We start from the raw sequence: 18,388 nt of genomic DNA on the forward strand, positions 1-18,388 counted from the left end.
GGGACGCTGTGATTAATCACACTCCAGCATGCCTGGCACGAAGGCCTTGGGTTTGACGTCTCTTATCTTCTGGTGCTTAGAATCCCTGGGAATTAACATCCCCACACGCTGTGCTTGCTAGTAAAACCCTGTGAAATCTCATCCCTCCCCTGCTCAACACCCTCCCCTGACTCCCGTCTCATTCAGTCAAAGCCAATGTCCCCACTGAGACTGCAAAAAGTCCCTTCACAATCTTCCCGGCCTGCCTCCTCTGAGCTCATCTCCCATTCACACCCCATTCACTCTGCCCAAAACTGACCTCACTGGTGTTCCCTGAAAAGACCAGGCACTCCTGCCCCAGGGCCTTTGCACCTGCTCTTTCTTCTGCCAGGAATACCCTTCCTTCAGATGTTCCCAGACTCGTCCCTCAGTCCTTCTCTAGTGTCAGCTTCTCAGACCGCTCTTCCCCAGCCTCTCTCCACAGTACTGCTCTCTCTCTCTCTCCTGATTCACCACCCTCTGTCCTTACCACCCTCACCACCATTGCACACACTCTGATTATTTATTTTGTGAGTTATCCATATGGCCCCTCCGCACCCCTGAGTGTCAGCCCCGTGAGGGCATGGACCACACGTTCCCTTGTCTGCAGCTGATCAGTGAGTGTTTGTTAAATGACTGACTGACTAAATGCAGCTACTGTCTCTGCTTTTGTGCCAGGTCTCCCAGGACCATTTGCACAGCAGGCTTCACTTGGAGGACTCAGTGTGTAACAGGAAGACCCATGTGCAAGGCTGTCTCTAGCACACCAGAGGCTCGGTATCTCCCTGGGCCCTGGATGACCATGCTGTCCTATGTCCTACACCTTCCATGCTGCCCTTTGACCTGGAAGACCCTCCCCTCCCTTGTTACCTCCCATTCATACCTTAAGACCTGGCTTGGACTCACCTCCTCCAGGAAGCCTTCCCTGTCCATCCCTCAGAGCTCTCACAGCTCATGCTCGCTGAGCTCTCATTGTCCATCTGCTCATTTGTCTCCCTGTCCCGCTGTGACAGAGCATCCTCTGTGCCCCAGGTCACAGCCATGGCCTAGGCAACAGCAGGTGCTCAGGATGGTTTGGCCGCTAAGTAAACAATTGCTTGCATAGTTTATTTTTAGGTGTTTTTTGTTTTGTTTTGTTTTGTTTTGTTTTAATTCCCCTTTACAGACCCTGGGACTTCGCCTGGGAGATCTTTAGAGATACCTGCTCCAGACTGGTTCATTTCACATGTAGGGAAACTGAGACCCAGAAGATGGAAGGTGTGGGAACTAATTCCTGTTCAGCATCTTCTCTCAGCCAAGTACCCGTTCCCAAGCAGTCACTCCTTCTCTGGCCACCCCCACTTCTGTGGGTCCCTTGGTAGCCATTGCTTGGGGGGGGGGGGGGGCGGAAGGATGGCCCTGAACTGAGGCCATGTTTGCTGGGACACTGAGTCTGAGTTCCTCTGGAAACAATAGACTTGGGATCCAGGTTTCGCAGAAAGATGAAAAAGATTTCTGAACCAAAAACTTCTCTTCCCATATCAAGAGAAAAGCCTGGAGGGCACAGAGAAGGGAGAGCAGTGGTGGAGGAGCCCGGGAAGGAGGGCGAAGGGCAGGAGTCATAGGCAAGAAGAGTGCTCGGCTCGCCCTTGGGGCAAAGCCGCTGGGGGGGTGGTCTGAGACCCTCAGCCGTTCCCTGGGTCCCTGGCCAGAGCCCGGGGACGAGAGCTTCTCTGAGGAATCCTGTGCTCGTGCTTGTAGGGGGCTGAAGGGTGGCCCCAAGGATGTCAGGCCCTAATCCCTGGGCCCTTCGAATGTTACCATATATGAAAAAAGAGTCTTTGTGGGTGTGATTAAATTAAGGATCTTGTGTTGGGGAGACTATCCTAGATTACCAGGTGGGCCTTGAATGCTATGACAAGTGCACTTATAAGAGAGAAGCAGAGAGATTTGATGTCCAGAAGAGGAGATGGCAATATGGCTACGGAGGCTGACACTGGAGGGATGTGGCCACAAGACAAGGAATATCTACAGCCACCAGGCACTGGAAGAGGCGAGGGACGAATTCTCCTCCAGCGGGAGCATGGCCCTGCTGACACCTTGACTTTGGCCCAGTGCTAGTAATTTCAGACTCCAGGTCCCCAGAACTGTGAGAGAATAACTATCTGTCGTTTCAGGCCACCAAGTTTATGGTCATTTGCAGCAGCTCCAGGAATATAACCCAGTGTCACAACCAAACTGTGTAAGAGCAGAGGAGTTGGGGGAAGAGGTGAGAAGCTTGCAGGGCCCTTGGGGACCAAAGCCGCCTGGCTGGCTGGGACTGGGGTACAAAAGCCAGGCCCTCTGTGTCAGACTCCGTGGTGCAGTCTACACTCCAGCGCTCCCCTGGGATCAGGCTCTGTGGAAGGTCCTATTGTATTTCAGTCACACCTGGCAGGCATCCTACAAGGTATCATCAGCCTCGTTCTGCACATGAGGAGACGAGGGCTCAGAGAGATTATGTGACTTGCAAAGATCGCACAGCACCAGGTGGCAGAGCTCAAATGCCAGTGGCAGTCTGTCTGATTCCCCAGCCACGCCCCCGTCCCTGCTTCTCACCTGCTGCCCGAGGGGCTGTAGACGCTGTGGAAAGATGAGAAAAGAACACAGGACTCTTGGCTGCTGCAGCCCCAGAGCCTGGAGACCCTTCAGCTATGACACACCTTTCCTAGATGTTAGACTCAGCCGAGCATGCAGAGCGATGGAGGCCCCTTTCTCGCACTGGGCTCCCACAAGAGAACAGGAATCGCTCCCTCTGGGTGGCCCCCTGGGTGTGCTGCGCGGAGGTGAACGTGTGTTCCAGCCGTCATGAGCTGACGGTGCTCCCTCACCTCGCGCCCGGCTCTGGCTCAGGTTATGGCTACACAATCAGCCTGACCGTCAGCACCTCCACCAGGCCGCAGACGGCCGCCCAGCCTCACAGGAGGTGCTCCTGGCCTCTTTCCAGTGCTCTCCAGTGACAGACACAAGTGTGCAAGTCCAGAAAGGGCAATGTCACCCCTCGGGAGCAGCCAAGGGAAGGAAGCCAAGTAACTCGTGATAAGAAAAACCCGCAGATGTTTCCTCACCGGAAACCCGAAGGACGGGCCGGGTGTATCTTCAATGAGCGTGTGGTCTGGACACCCACTTCATGTGTGTTTCGCCGGGGCTGTGTAGACGCGGCCGGGCCACTTGGCCAGCCCACCCCTTTTGAGCTTCAAAGCTGGGAAGAAATCACCCCGGGATGGACTGTGTCAGTCGGCACCTTCTCTGGTGATAGTGACCCGTTCTAGATGAGTTTGGAACTTGCAGAAACTTCCAGATTCCCACATTTTTCGATATCCCTCCCTCACGCCCGCCTTCAGAGGAGGGATTCTAAGCACAGCCTTCAGCTTCAAGCAGCAAACGTTTGTTCAATGGCCACCCTGCATCAGGGCCCCAGAATATGTCACTGAATCCTCATCATGGCCTGTGAGGCAGGCGCTGTCATTGTCTCCGTGTTACAAACAAGGAAACTGAGGCTTAAGAGGTGACGGCCAATAAGCCCATGAAAAGCGGCTCCTATTAGTAGTCACCAGGGAAACGCAAAGCAAAACCACAGCAACATGCATCCCCACTAGCACGCACGGAATCAAAAAGATAATACCAAGTGTTAGCGAGGACGTGGAAAAATCGGAATCATTACATACACGCTGGTGGGGATGGGACGTGCTTCCTCGCCGGCAATTCCTCAAAGGTTAAACATGAAGTGACCACATGATGAACTCATCCCAGTTCCAGGTGTACCCCCAAAAGAGATGGAAACATATGTTCACCCAGAAACGTGTACACGAGCGTTCATAGCAGCACTATTTAAAATAGCCCCGAAGTAGAAACAACACAAATGTCCACAAGCTGAGGAATGGATAAATGAATGTGGTCTATCCATTCCAAGGACTATTATTCAGCCGTGAAAGGAATGAGGCCCTGTATGTGCCACAACATATGGACAAACCTAAATATGTTATGCTGAGCGAAAGAAGCCAGTCACGAAAGGCCACCACTTAGCACACAATTCCATTTATACAGCACGTCCAGAACCCGCAACCGATGGGGCCAGAGAGTGGATGAGTTGTTGCCAGGGGCTAAGGGGTGACTGCTAATGGGGAGCGGGGTTGTCTTTGGGGTGATAAAGATGTTGTAAAATTGATTATGGTGACGGTTGCACAACTCTGTGAAATTCCTAAAAAAAAACTGAATTGTAGCTTTAAGTAGGTGAGTTGTATGGTATGTGAATTACGTCCCAGTAAAGCTGATAACAAGAAAAAAAAATAGTACTGCAGCCAGCCCTGGCTCGGAGCGTCCATCACTGGCCATTGCCTTTGTCGTCCCTGGGGGACTCAGAGGAAGCCGAACACAACTCCCCTGGCCGGCCCACCCCCCCGAGTTCCCCACAGCTTCAGGGCCAGCTTGGGAGCCTGGGACCTCATGTGTTCTGAGTGGGGCAGAGACCTGCCCCTGAGACATGCTCTCCTCGCCGCTCTGGGGCTAAGGCCACCCCGACAGCCCCGCTGGGCCTAGAAAAATCTTGGCTGCGAGTCCTTCTCCTGTCAGTGCCTCCTGTCCGAGTTCTGACTCTGGGGGAGAAGGGCTACTGCCCAGCACCCTGGACACACACAGTCTCACGGCTGTCACAGCTGCCCGTCCTGGAGGCACCTAAGTATGATACTGTACCTCCTGGATTGGGGGCATTCCTGAGGTCCCTCCTTTTTCAACAAGTTTCAAGATTGAAAGATAAGGGAAGAGAGTCCATGGCGGCTGAGGGAGGGGCTTTTGCTGGGCCCTCCCAGGGCACGCAGTGCCTGACCTCCTGCTGGGTCACAGGACATCGCACCAGTCAGGTAGGAGCAGAGGCTAGGGCGGGGTGCTGAGTTCCTGGGACTCAAAGTTAATTCCTCACCCACTGGTGTCCAGGCATGTGAGATGGGGACAGTGCCCCTCAGAGCTGTGACACACAGATTAGTGAACATGGATGGAAGGGAGCCACCCAGGGCAGGGCACATAGTAGCTGCTCAATAAACCAGAGTATGTGGCCATTTGTGCTTCTCTCACTGGGAGGAACTGGAGAGGGTTGGGATGGGGGCAGCCCAGGGGGTGGGGACACAGCACAAGGCCCTGCTCCAGCCTCAGCCACACTTCTTGGGCATGAAGATGCCAGAGCACCCACAAGTGTTAGATCGGTTAGGAGTACAGCCCTGGGCTGCATGGAGGGTCCGTCTGGGCCCACCCTGGTCCTAAGGCAGAGCCAGGGGACCAGCCCTTGGCTGACAGTCACCGAGCTGGGCCTTTGGAGGCACCTCCCAAACCCTCAGCTTCTGCTACAGGAAAGAGAACGGATTACCTTATGTAACATTCCTGGGCCCAGAATCTGATGGAAGCCTCTCCAGGGAGGACAAAGGACTTGGCTGGAGGTCCCTCAGTGCGTTAGTATCAGCACTGGGCTGGGGCCAAGCGTCCAGCCTCCAAACCCAGTGTACCCCTGGCATCCCCCCGCCTTCCAAAGAAATTCAGACTCAATTTCATCTGCTTGTCTTCGCTCCTGGTAAAAGACTTTCCCCCAAGCCTGCTCCCTGACCCCTCACGCCCCCTTCTTAGCAAAGGACTGAGGCTTGGCCAGACCTCTGGCCAGCCCTCCTCAGGCTGCTGGGTGCAAAACAGCAGACCCAGGCTGTGGCCTGCTCTCCTGCATCCAGCTCCGGTCTCTCCCACTACTCACTGTGTGCTCGGGGCCAGTCACTCAATTACTCTAAACCTCAGTTTACTTATCTGCACAATGGAATAATAAAGCTTACCACAGAAGGTTATAAGGAGAGTCATGTGGAATTCTGTGTGTGGAAGGACCTAGGGGAAGGAGAGCGGGCATTTATTTAGTGCCTACTATATACATTCTCCCTTACTGCTCTAGTAACCTCAGTCTATTAACCCTACGGGCGGTAGAAGAAACTGAAGGACCAGGTGAAGGCAAGCCCCCAGCCAGCTCTTCCCTCAGGCCACAGTGCCTGGCGGGACCCCGTGCACATAGGATGCGCTTAGTAAGTACCTGCTGAATCCGAATGTGCACTCAACCCGTGAGCTCCCCCCTTGCCGCGAGGAGCCACAGGAAGCGTGTTTTCTGCAACCGCACCAGCGTTTTGACATGTTTTTCCACCCGAAATAAATGAGGCAGGATTCCTAGAAGATGTGTTTAAATTTGGTGGAGTTCTCTAGACACTTTGGCTTAGAGGTTGGAACATGGGGCCCAGAACTGTAGGAGTGTCTGATCCCCCACACGGAGCCCAGCAACCCCAAACTAAATTCCGGTTTTATTTCCAGCAATTCAGGTGACGTCACGGACTCTCAGCGAAGAGCTCAGAGACGACTGCTGGTCTCGGCAAAAGTTATTTTTAAACCAGGTTTTATCTCTTTATATGAAACTATGTGTGTTTTCACTGCCATTGCCCTCTGCTAAACTGTAAAGTTTTATTTAAACTCCTTTAGTTATATAGGATTAAAAGTTAATGGGGATTTTAAACTGAGGATGCAGCTTCTACTTGCTGGGTCATCGAATCAAGGAACTGCACCAGAGCGATAAAGCGTGCAGTCTTCTCGGAGTTTCATTTTCCAATATTTTTCTATAATCATTACCTCCTAAACTCATATCCCGTTTTTCAATCTGCTGACTACGTTGATTTGAACAGGTTCATGAGCTATCCATCCTAACTTCCTCTTTTGCGCCTTAGCAAGTAATATCATACATCAGCGGAGCTTTTGGCAATTGACAGCTAACGTTTCTCTTGGTTATGCTTTTCCTTGCTGGTGTCATGACCAAACTGTTCTGAAATTATTTTTGTACTTTTAAATGCAAATTCAAGTCTGTGGGAGACAGCACATATTTGAAAAATCTTGCCCCTTGCTTTGTGATTTGCATATTGGAAGGACTCATGATCTATAGTTCAGACGCTAGCTGACCACAGCTCATAATTAAAACGGATTACTTAAAAAAAAAAAAAAAAAAACCCAATTGAGAAAAAAAGCCAATGCAAGGCAGCTATTGCTACTGCTCACTAATGGAGGGCTGCCACGCCCCCCTTGCCACTATGTGTGGCATGTACCTTGCCTGAGCCAGTGACATGCCAGCAGCAGCAATATCAGTCACTTCCGGTGGGAGCATTTAATTGCCAGTGTGGTGTGTCCTCCTTCCTCTTCTCCTGCCTTATGTCTGGGGAAGCGTGGGTCCATATGGAGGCATCAGGCTGAGCTACCCCGTAGGGGACCTGCCCTAAGAGTGGCCCAGACCCACAACAGACTTTGCATGAAAGTCCTTCATTGTCTTAAGCCACTGAGATTTGTGTTTTCTACAGTATGTCTAGCCCATGCTGAGTGATATGGTCAGTAAAAAACAAGGGGATTGGTGTGATGAACGCAAAAATTTGAAATCAATGGTTATGGGTGACAACAGGTATCTTTGACCTGTCTCAGCACCAGCGCCTGTAGTTCATTTTCAACGCATAGATTCAAGGAAAAACAGATAGGTGGATGTAAACACTAACAGCTTTGCTTTGTTTTTAAAATATAATAAGTAATTTTAAAAATCTATCTTGCTACATCAAGAAAGCTCCATTAGGATGGACTCAATACTTTGAAAGAGCAGAAGTAGGTAATTTCGTTTGCAAGTTGACTGCCCGACAGCTTCTAACCTGGATTTCTGGCCATATGAGTAAAAACCCCAGGCCACTTCAGACGCTGGAACGAGGACTCAGCCACATGCATTGATTCATTTGCTGCTCTGAGCCCACGAGCCAGGGATGAGGGCCGGCACAGAGCAGGGGTCCCTGAGTCCTGCCTGATGTTGCTACACGGGACATGCCTGCAGAGCTATGTGCTCACGTGTAGGATTCCACATAAGTAGATGCAAACAAATAACCTCTGAGGCCAGAAGGAGGATTGTCCCAGGTCACACAGCAGTGAGCCCCACCCAGCACATCCAACGTCAACATCATGCAAGCAGGACAGGGGGTGTCCAGGTTGGCACTGCTCAAGCTGGAGCAGGTGGTAGGAGGGGGTGCAGGGTCTCCCAGGGCAGCAGAACTCAGGGGAGAGTCCCTGGAGGAGGCAGGGCCCCACCACACCCAGATGATAGGCTGGCTTTGAGCAGGAGGACGGAAGTGGAAAAGACTGAACAAAGGTGCCGGAGGGGCTGGACCTGTTTGGCAATCAGGTCTGAATCCCAGCTCATCATCCCTTAGCTGGGTGACCGTAAGCCAGTCTCTCTTTCTCTTGGGCCTCAGTTTCCCCTCCATAACACGGGGACCCCCTGGGTCAGGAGTGTGGACGTGGAATGTGATGTGGGAGCATCCTCTGGAGGGTCCCACATCGGCCCCGCCTGAACCCCGCCTCTTGTGCAAGGCCTTTGGAGGCTGCTCAGCTTAAGTCCTGCTTGTCATCAACAGCACGGGGGCCTGCACGCCTGTGGCAACAGTTGAAAGGTTCATTCCTGAGGACCACAGGCTGCCACCCACACCTACCCAGCCCACGGTTCATAAGGAGCTTGAAGGTGTCACCTCATCTAACCCCCATGACACCCTCCAAGGTCGTGGTGAAACCTTCACCTAACAGGTGAGATGACTAAGCATCAGAGAGGAGAAGGAGCTGCCTGTGTCCACAGTGGGTGACAGGCTCGCCTGACTCTAGAAACCACTCTCCACCCACTCCAATATCTTGTAGAGACTGAGCCCTGGCACTTTGCCAGGTTTTGCCAGGTCGCGCCCCAGTCCCCTGGAGAAGAGCAGTCTGTCCTTTAGACCTTCCTAATGGGGGCGGCAGCATCAGGCGCCAGCCTCCCCACCCCACCCCCAACACTTTCCAGATGCCCCCATCCTTCCCCTCCCTCCCCTCTTCAGTTGGCCACACCCTCTCTCATCAGGACCATCTCACCAGCCTCATCCTAGGCCTCTTGGCACCAGATTCTCTTTCCAGCCCCTTTGCCCCCCACACTGAAGCAGTCCAGGTACCTCCCCGGCTCCAGAGTCTGCACTGGCTCCCTATTGCCCAAGAGATGTAACCTGAACCCAGTTGCCTGTCTAGAAAGGGAGGCACCCCTCACCAACACAATGAGAGCAACCTCGAAAGAAAGACGCTGAGGCCGGGGGCCAAGCCCCCCTCTCCTGGGAGAAGACACTTCCTCTCTAAAAGCAGGGCCTAAATAATTAAAGTGTTTTGCTTTTATCTCCTGGCAGAGTTGTTCGCCACAGGCCCATCCCTGAGGTCAGTGGGTAACAGAAAGGAAAACAAAACCCAGGCAGGACAGGAGGTGGAGGTGGAGGCCCCTCTGCTCCCTGGCAAAGGGCTTCCTGTGAGGTCTGGGGGACAAGAAGCTGTGGCTGTCTCTGGGGTCTGGGACGCCAGGAGGAACTGAGTGAGGTACGGGGTGGCCCGCCCCAGTGTCAGGCCCCCACCCTTGGAAAACCTCCTTGCATTCAGGCAGAGAGATATCTAGAGGGCCAAGTATGGGGGCCTGTGGGGGACCCCAGAGAGCTGGCAGCCCTCCCCAGCTGAGTTACTTGGAAGAGCTCCAAGAGCTCAGAGCATTGAGGGAGGCGATAAACCAGGGGAACCAGCCGCTCCCTCCCATGCACAAACACAAAACCCAGGCACTAGCAGGGGTGGCCCTTCCCACTGTACAAACGGGGTGACTGGGACCCAGAGGGAGCAAGGGTGTGGGTGGGAGGTGACACAGGAAGAGAGAGAGGGTCACTCTGCTGGCTGAGCACTCAGCTTCGGGGTGTCCATCCTCACCACACCTCCCGACACAGGGCCAATGCCCACCAGTCACTGAGGCTCAGAGAGGTTAAGTGACCCACCCAAGGCCACAGAGGCAGGGAGTGGCAGAGCCGAGATTGAACCCTGGGTTCTGATGGACCTGCCTTGGTGCTCCGCTGAGAACACAATGGCCTGTCTTTGGTGCTTGGAATTGTAAAATTGCTTTGCTGGAAACCTTCCCAAACATGGGGGGAACTGACAGCACAGAGGCTGGATTCTCTTCCTGCGGAATCCTGCCAGGAGGGGTGGGGGTGGGTCACAAGGTCAAAGGCAGGAAAAGACAATCAACAGACCCAGGATGTGTGGAGCCAGCACCTCCTGGGCCCCTCCATCCAGGCAGTGCCAGCACTCAGACACGAAGGGGCAGAGCCAGGCCCAGCATCGGGACACTGTAAAGGCGGCACCCCCACTGGCGCGGTGTGTCGGCTGGCAGTTGTCGGTGCAGCCAAGTTCCTGCTATAAATACGGTGCTGACTCTGGTAACCTTAGCCTCCAGGCTCCCGGCCCAGGCACAGGGCCATAAATCCTGGCCGACCCACCACCTGCCGCTGTGCTCCTGCTCTGTGGGATTTTCCTGACACCCTAACGAGGTACCACATTTTTTTACAGGCTCCACATTATTAGATGCATTGGTGAGGCTGCTGTCTCTGAAATGAGGGGGTCTGAGGGCCAAAAGGCCTATGAGACTGCCAGCACACCCTTAAGTGAGCAGGGCGGGAACCCCCCTGGAAGAGGCACAAAATGGAACTTCTACACAAACAGGGTGTGGGGAGCTGGGTTCAAATCCCAGCTCTACCATTTACCAGCTGGGCGACCTTGGGCAAGTCTGCCTTTCTGGGCTTCAGTTCCCTCAGCTATGCAGTAGGGTTCATGCCACCCCCTTCCAGGAATTAAACAGACAATGTGTCCAAAATGGTCAGGACACAGGCTAGAGCAGATAATTTTGTCTCTTCATTTCCTCACTGAGTCGCAGCTCATTTATTGGTTGAATAATAATAACAGCTACAACTGCTGACAATAAGCCTGGAATTATTTTTAGTACATTACATGCTTTTGGTCACTTAATCCTCACTGGAACACGAGGAGCTAATGTCCTATTATTGTCCCCATTTAACAGATGAGGAAACTGAGGCACAGTGCCTTTGAGTAATCTGCCTAAGGTCACACAGATAGTGGGTGAAGAGCTGAGAACTTTCCCACGGCTGATACAGGCCCAGGGATTGGTTACTGAAAACAGAAATATTTCCCAGCAGTCTCCTGGGCCCTATCACTTCTACAAGGTAGGAACACTAGAAAGACTTGAACTTCAGATAACAGAGTCTAGGAGATCCCCCCAGAAATAAAAATACACCCCGGCACCCAGATGCTGTCTTCACTCCTGCCAACTAGGTTCCATCACAAGCTCAGCACATTGGAGACCAAAGACCATCACATGGCACTTTATAGGCAGGCAGCCAAGCCCGAAGCTCACCCAGGGCGACCCACCCAGCCAGGGTGGGCAGAGCCGGGATGGTGCCCGCTGACTCCCAACCCAGCTGACCCTCTCCTGAACATTGAAGGGGCAGCAAGGACCATGTCTTCTCCTAGCCTCCCAGACACACACACACACACACACGTGCGTGCGCGTGCGTTTGGGGCCCATTCCATCACCCTAACAGGCTAAATATTATCCCGGCCTTCCTGAAATACCCATCTCCACGCGGGTGGTTTTACAAGCTGCTAAAAGCAGGGCCGTGTCCCTGGTGGAGGGAAAGAGCTATTCCGGGTCCGTGTCAGGTGTGGGCAGAGCCAGCCAGAAAGGGCCTGCCTGCCGCACCCCCCCCCATACTGGCTCCTCGGCCTTCACAGCCACGGCGGACAATTCCTGGCAGCCAGTGCCACTGGCGACCAGCGGAAGAGGGTGAGGTCAGGCCACCTTTTTCAGTGTCCCCCTCCTCAACACACACACACACACACACACACACACACACTGTTCCAAGTCTGACCCAGACAGGTTCCAGGACTGGGACAGTCCATCAGACGCCATGCACAGTGGGGCCACACTGCTGTCACCCACAACCCACCCCAGGACGCCTGGGACAGCTTTCTGTGCCCCTGATTCTCCACAGCAGTGTTTGACAGATAAGGAATCCAAGGCCACAGACCTGCAGCCCCTCAGACAGGGAGGCCTGGCTGGATGGCGCAGACCACACACGCAGGCCCCTGTACCCCGGGACTCCTGCCTGGATCCCCACCACTGGCTGCTTCCACGAAGGTGCCACTGAGCTCTCGCTGCACACCAGACACCGACAGATGCTTTCACATGTCATCACGTTTACTCTTCACAGCAACCTGTGGGTTGGGGACTATTACCACTGTCTCCTTTTTCACCTGGGGACACTGAGGCTCAGAGCAGCTAAGCTACTACCTGCCCAAGGTCACCCAAGCTGGAAGTGAAAGAACTGGGATTTGAACCTGGCAGCCTGATTCCAGAGTCCCCGATGTACCTCCAGGATTAAACTATCACTACCCCTGCTCCACCTGAAGCCAATTCAGGGGGATGTTCAGATCAGACCTTGTCTTCAACGGGAAGGAGCTGGGGCAGCCAGCCAGGCAATCCAGTGGACAGTCACCACCACAGCCACTTGCCTGGGTCAGAGCAGAGGGCATGTGGGCAGACCCCAGGATCTGACCGCCCTCTGCTTGCCTGTGTCCCTGGTCATTTCCAACCTAGAGGATTTGGGAGTCCATGGCGTGCCAGCTTGTGCTGGCAGACCACAGGCTCAGAACTTCCCACAGGTCTCAGACCTTTGGGGAATCAGATGGAAGCTGTAGGTTCCTCCCCTCTCAGATAAATGTTCACACACACTCTTTTGCATGCAGTTCCAGGGGCCCAGGGCACCCTGAGACCACCCAGGAGTCCAGCTGCAGCCTAGGCTCCCGCTGCACTGTGGGGCAGCTCTGCATGTCCCGGCTGACAGCGGGAGGGTTTGCAGCAGGCACAGCTTCCTGCTCCAGTCCCATGGGGAAGCCAGGGGGGTGCAACAGAACTTAACTTTGAAAGTCAAGCTCCCCCCTCCAGGAGTGCAGGCCCCCAGGCATCAGGCTAGGAGGAAGGGGGTCCAGCCCCACAGCTGCCTGCAGCCTGGGGGGGGTGGGGGCGTTACCCTCCATGATCAGTGGCCTTGGCTCAGCAACCAGACCTGTAGTGGGTAAATATAGCACTGCCACTCACCAGCCGAGGGGCCCTCGCCGTCAGACATGGTGCAGGAGAAGCGGGCAGCCGGCCACAAACTGCAGGGACACTCAGAGCCCTCCGGGCTGTCACCCACCTGGTGGGGCTTGGGGCTGCCGGCCCTGCTCCGTGTCCAGTCCCCAGGCAGCGTCCCGCCCCTGCCAGCCAGCCACCTCCCCCCCATGCTGGGCTGGGCTGATAAGAACATGCTCCACTGCCAGGAGCCCTCACGATTGGTGGATAAATCTGGGCACTGCCCTCCCCTGCCCGAGGCCTCTCCCAGGCAGCCTCAGAATGGTGCCTGAGAAACCACTGCACCCCTGGGTGCTTGGTCGGTCCCCAAGACCCCAGCCCCAGAATGCCTGCACGCATTTCTGGGCACTAGAGGAAAAGAACCACGAGTATGTGCCAGGTGCCGGGTCATGCTGAGTGCCACCACATTTGTCATCTCACTCAGCTTTCTGCAGTAGCCATGACCATCATTGCCATGTCACAGATGGGGTTAAGTGACCCACCCAAGGCCACCCAGCCATTTTGGGGTGTGACCGGAGCTGGGCCCTGGAGCCTGCCTGTCTCTCTGTCTCCAAGGCTACAGGAAGGCATGGCCCCTGCCTTTGACTGGCTGACCAAGAGCAGTCAACACATATGAGCACCTCCTGGGGGCTAACTGCTGCATATGTGTTGGGGGTGCTGAGTCGGGAGGAAGAGGACCCGCTGGGAGCAGCCACGTGACTCTGGCTGGCACAGAATGGGTTCTCAGGAAAATTGGTTCAGAGAACACACCTTAGCAAGCATTTAGTATGCACTTGCTGTGGGCTTGCCTAAGAGCCAACATAGCCCCTCCTTTGGGTCCCACAAGGGAAGGGCAGGTCTAGCCAAGGTTCTGGGCCAGAGACCAGGGCAAACTGCAAGTGGAGGGCTCTGGGCTGAGATCCCAGACACATCCTCCTGGGCTCCAGGTCTACCCAGGTCTGTATGCAGAACACAGAGAGAGTGGAGTGCCTTACAGAGAAGGAGAAGCTGGCTATCAAACCCAATCAGAGAGATATGGGAGGGCTTCCTGGAAGAGCTGGCATTTGAGTTGCATCTTTGAGGGATAAGAAAGTTTTTTCAAGGGGTGTCCGGATTGCTCAGTTGGTTAGAGCGCGAGCTCTCAACAACAAGTTTGCCAGGTCAATTTCCACATGGGATGGTGGGCTGCACCCCCTGCAACTAGGATTGAAAACAGCGACTGGACTTGGAGCTGAGCTGTGCCCTCCACAACTAGATTGAAGGACAACGACTTGGAGCTGATGGGCCCTAGAGAAACACACTGTTTCCCAATATTCCCCAATAAAAATAAAAAAGAGTTTTTTCAGGGGAAGGAGGCATTTCAGGAAGAGAGCCAACAGGTGCCAAGGTAAAAGATGGGAAAGCTTGACTAGAGAGTGGCGGGGGTCTCTGGCAGAGGCTGAAGGTGGTGGTGACCCCGAGATGAGAAGAAGGCTGATGCTTATGGAAAGGGAGGCATCCAGGTCTGGGGGAGTCAGGGGAGGCTTCCTGGAGGAGGCAGCAGACGCTGGTCCTGAAGGGTCCATGAGTTTCAGGAAAATGAGAGGGCATGGAATAACATTCGTTCTAAGATATCTGGCAGATCTTCCGTCAGCATCGAGGCCTTTCCCAGCTCAGAGATCTGGGGAGCGAAGGCAGGAGCAGCCAAGCCACCATGTTTCCAAAGGAACTCCCTTCTGGGCACTGTGGTAAGGATTACGAGGCGTGATCTAAAAATATGGTGAATGTTTAAATAAAAAAAATTGTTACAGTAAAAGACACATTACAATTGATCCCCCTCAAAATACTCCCCCCCTCACTTCAAAAGCACTTATCCCATCGTTCTTGCCACTTTCTGAAGCAGTTCTGGAAGTCCTCTTTAATAGCGTCTTCATTTGCGCTCTCGTGGCTGCCTCCATGTCCTGAATCGATTCAAAATGTTTATGTTTCATGTTCATTTTGACTTTGGGGAAGAGCCAAAAGTTGCAACGTACCAGATCAGGTGAATAAGACAGATGAGGACACACCATAATGTTTTTATTTGACAGAAATTGCTGTACCAGAAGCGATGTGTGACACAGAGCATGTCATGATAGAGGATGAAGTAAAGACACTCATGAAACAGGACTTCCAGAACTGCTTCAGAAAGTGGTAAGAACGATGGGAAAAGTGTGTTCGAAGCGAGGGGGGGTACTTTGAGGGGGATTAATGACAATGAGTCTTTTACTGTAATAAAAATTTTTTAATTTAAACATTCACCATGTTTGTTGATCACACCTTGTAGCATCAGGGCCTTGGAGGGCATTCCACCTCCCACCCTGCAGCCGTCAGTCTGTCTGGCCCTGAGTCCCACCCAAACAGGCCGCCTGTGTCCACCCAGCTGGAGCCAGCTTCCTGTGCGCAGGCCACTTCCCCTTCCTGTCTCTGGCCCCAAGTCCCTTCCTGTTTTTTTTATTGTGGGAACATGTGTTGGGGGAAAAAAACAACTCTATTCCTTTGCTCCTGAGGTCACTGCAGCAGCTATGGACCCACTACATGTGTGTCAAAATGTGTGTGTAACTGTGTGTGGCAGTGAGCATGTGTGTGACAACATGTGTGGGTGTGCACGTGTGCGTGGGTGTGGGTACCTGTGTAGGAAAATGCATGTGCATGTGAGAATGTGTGTGCACCTGTGTGAGTGTGGGCGAGTGTACAAGTGAGCATGTGTGTGTGGCAATGTGTGTGTGTGCACCTATGTGCATGGGGGCGGATGCATGTGTGTAGGGGAGTGTAAGTGTGCGCCTATCCCTTGTGAACATAAACTCATATATGCATGTGCAGGGGAGCATGTGTGCACGGGGGGCGAGCATGTGCTCCCACGTGCGCATGTGTGTAGAAGCGGGTGTGTGCGTGGGGGAGCGTGTGTGCTTGTGGTGGGCCCACATGAGCATGTGCCCTCTGAGTCCTGCCAGCTCATCCTGCAGCTTCAACTCTCCAGCCAGCATTGGTGTCCCTGTTGTGGGCACTGAGACCTGGCATGTCTGTTGCTATCTTCACTACTCAGAGGGCACAATGACAGACAGTCCCATGGGGCTCGTAGGTTCACAGGGTCAGTGGAGGAAAGGCAGGGCAGTGGTTGGGGCGAAAGGTGGCTGCCTGGGAGGACCTCTTTATGAGTGTCGCTCAGGCCGACACCTGGAGGGGAGCCAGGCGCCCAGGCAGGACCAGGGTCAGGTACAGATGGAGGAGAAGGGCCAGCAAGGAACTGGGGCTCCAAAAATGGACGGCGGCAGGAGATACAGTGACAGACATAGGCGGGCCGCTCATGAGGCCTCGGCAATCGGCAGGAGTTGGGGTGCTTGAAGGAGCAGAGCACGAGCGGAGTACACATTTACTGATCAGTGCCCTCTCGACTGCTCCCTGATTCACAGTAGTCTCAGGGGAAGCTGTCGCCCCACTTACGGGGGAGGATGACCACAGGCCCACAGTGACCACTCACCTGTGTACTGTGTGCTCAGCACCCCACCCACACCCCTGCTCCTGAGTTCCCACACTGCTCAGCCAGCCAGCACAGATCTGAGAGGAAGGGGTGCCGGCAGGGCCCGAGGAGGGGCAGGGCCGGCTCGACCACAGGTGGACAGGGCACCAGGGAGGAGGCCCCACGTCCTGTGCGCTGGCACCTGCTTATTCCACAGTCATGTGGACCCCACATTCAGCTGGGCCTGGGGGTCCCACACCTCCTCCCTGATGGGGACCCCATCTTCCTGGGCCTGGGATCCCACTGTAAATACAGTCAGGACAGTCTTTAACAGGGAGCTTCACCTGGGGCCTGTGGGCATGACTTAAAGAAAGACCGCGGATGTCCACATCGAATGGATCCACTCCTCCTGGGTGTGTGAAGCCCTGGGCAGCCCAGCTCATCTCGCCAGACGTTGCCTCCTCTGGCCCTCACACTTTGGAGTGCCCTTTGGGGACTGGCAGACTTGCCCCAGGCTACCCAGGCTGCCTCCCACTGGAGGTCCAGCCCCCCAGCAGGGCCTACCCGGAGGGTGACCAGTTTCCTCAAGTGAGGAGGGAGTGCAGGAGAGGCTGTGTTCTGGGAGAAAAGAGTGGTTGTAAAGCTCTAGGCTAAGGAGGGGCTGGGACTCCGTTGGTCCCCCAGCTCAGCCCTAATTCAGAGGAGTGACCCTCCGGCAGTAAGCCTGTGCCAGCTGCCAGAAATACCCCTGGTGTCTGTCTCCTCCCTGGATTGGGGTTATTTTTGGATGTCCAGGCCGAGATGCCAGAGGCTGTCTGGAGCCCAGGGGTGAGGTCTGGGCAGACATGTGGATTCAGAAGTCACCCACCCGATGGGGGTTGAGGCCCTCCTTTTGGTCACATACTCATCGGGAAGCCTATTGAGGACACAGCATTCTCAGCCCAGAGGAAAGCAAACACGCAGAGGAGATGAAATGCGCAGTCACTGGCCTGAGCCACCTCTTGCCCTGGCCTGAGGTCCACTCCAGGTGGCCATGCCCTCTCTCATAATCATCCAGAAACCCACACACACACCTGCTTGTGGGGGCCACCTGGGCTGGACCTACCTGACTCTGGACCAGTGTAAAGGACACCACACCCATTTGGTCAAGACAACCAGGAGGGTCCCCATCCAGAACATTCCCAGGTAGGCAGCTAATCATGGTCTTCTGCCCACCCTCGTTGGCTGCCACTGGGAGCCACAGGACCAACAGGCAACTCCAGAGCCAGCCTCTTATGCCAGCCGCCAGAGCACAGAGGGGGAAAACCTCCCACCCCCCAGTCTGGGCCACGCTTCTCACCTGGCCCAGGTAGGTCAGGGCTCCCAAGGCCTCACCCCCAACCTGGCCTGGGCCACAAGCCACCCAGAGGGTTCTTACTCGCCGGCCTTCCGGCCCCTGGGCCCCAGGGCATGGAAGATGGCTACCACTAGAGCATTTTAAGCGTTAGAGCAGCTCAGCCCTGCGGAATCATGGGGCATCCCCAGACCCTTCCAGGCAGCAGGAAGCAACCTGCACCTGGCTGTCCTCTCTGTGCCTTTCTTCACCGTGGGCCCATCTTGTCAAAGATGCCCCTCACTGACAGCCCCACTTCCACCAGCCAGAGACCCACTGCCAGACCCAGGTCCATCGCCAGGAGGGTGAGGGCGAACGGCCTAGCTATCACGGCACCCCAGCCTGCGTGGCAGTGCCCTTATCGCCCCCACAAGCCGCCTGACCCTCAGCGTGTCTAGGTGGTCCCATCTGTGAAAAAGCAAAGGTGATGCCCCCCTCCCCATTTCCACCCCAGTAGTCAGTA

General features: G+C 54.6%; 1 protein-coding gene across 4 annotated transcripts in view; it reads right to left on the minus strand.

The window, feature by feature from the left end:
- EML1 (EMAP like 1) overlaps positions 1-13,265 on the minus strand; it is a 160,767-nt gene extending 147,502 nt beyond the window's left edge. For all 4 annotated transcript variants that reach the window (XM_019751593.2, XM_019751591.2, XM_019751592.2 and 1 more), the window contains exon 1: positions 13,067-13,265. In XM_019751593.2, the coding sequence (XP_019607152.2) occupies positions 13,067-13,250 (184 nt within the window). In that variant the 5' untranslated portion in view covers positions 13,251-13,265. The remainder of the gene's footprint in view (positions 1-13,066) is intronic.
- Between the last annotated feature and the right edge of the window lie 5,123 nt (positions 13,266-18,388).

The sequence above is a fragment of the Rhinolophus sinicus genome, linkage group LG03 (assembly GCF_036562045.2).
Source record: "Rhinolophus sinicus isolate RSC01 linkage group LG03, ASM3656204v1, whole genome shotgun sequence".
Classification (NCBI taxonomy): domain Eukaryota; kingdom Metazoa; phylum Chordata; class Mammalia; order Chiroptera; family Rhinolophidae; genus Rhinolophus; species Rhinolophus sinicus.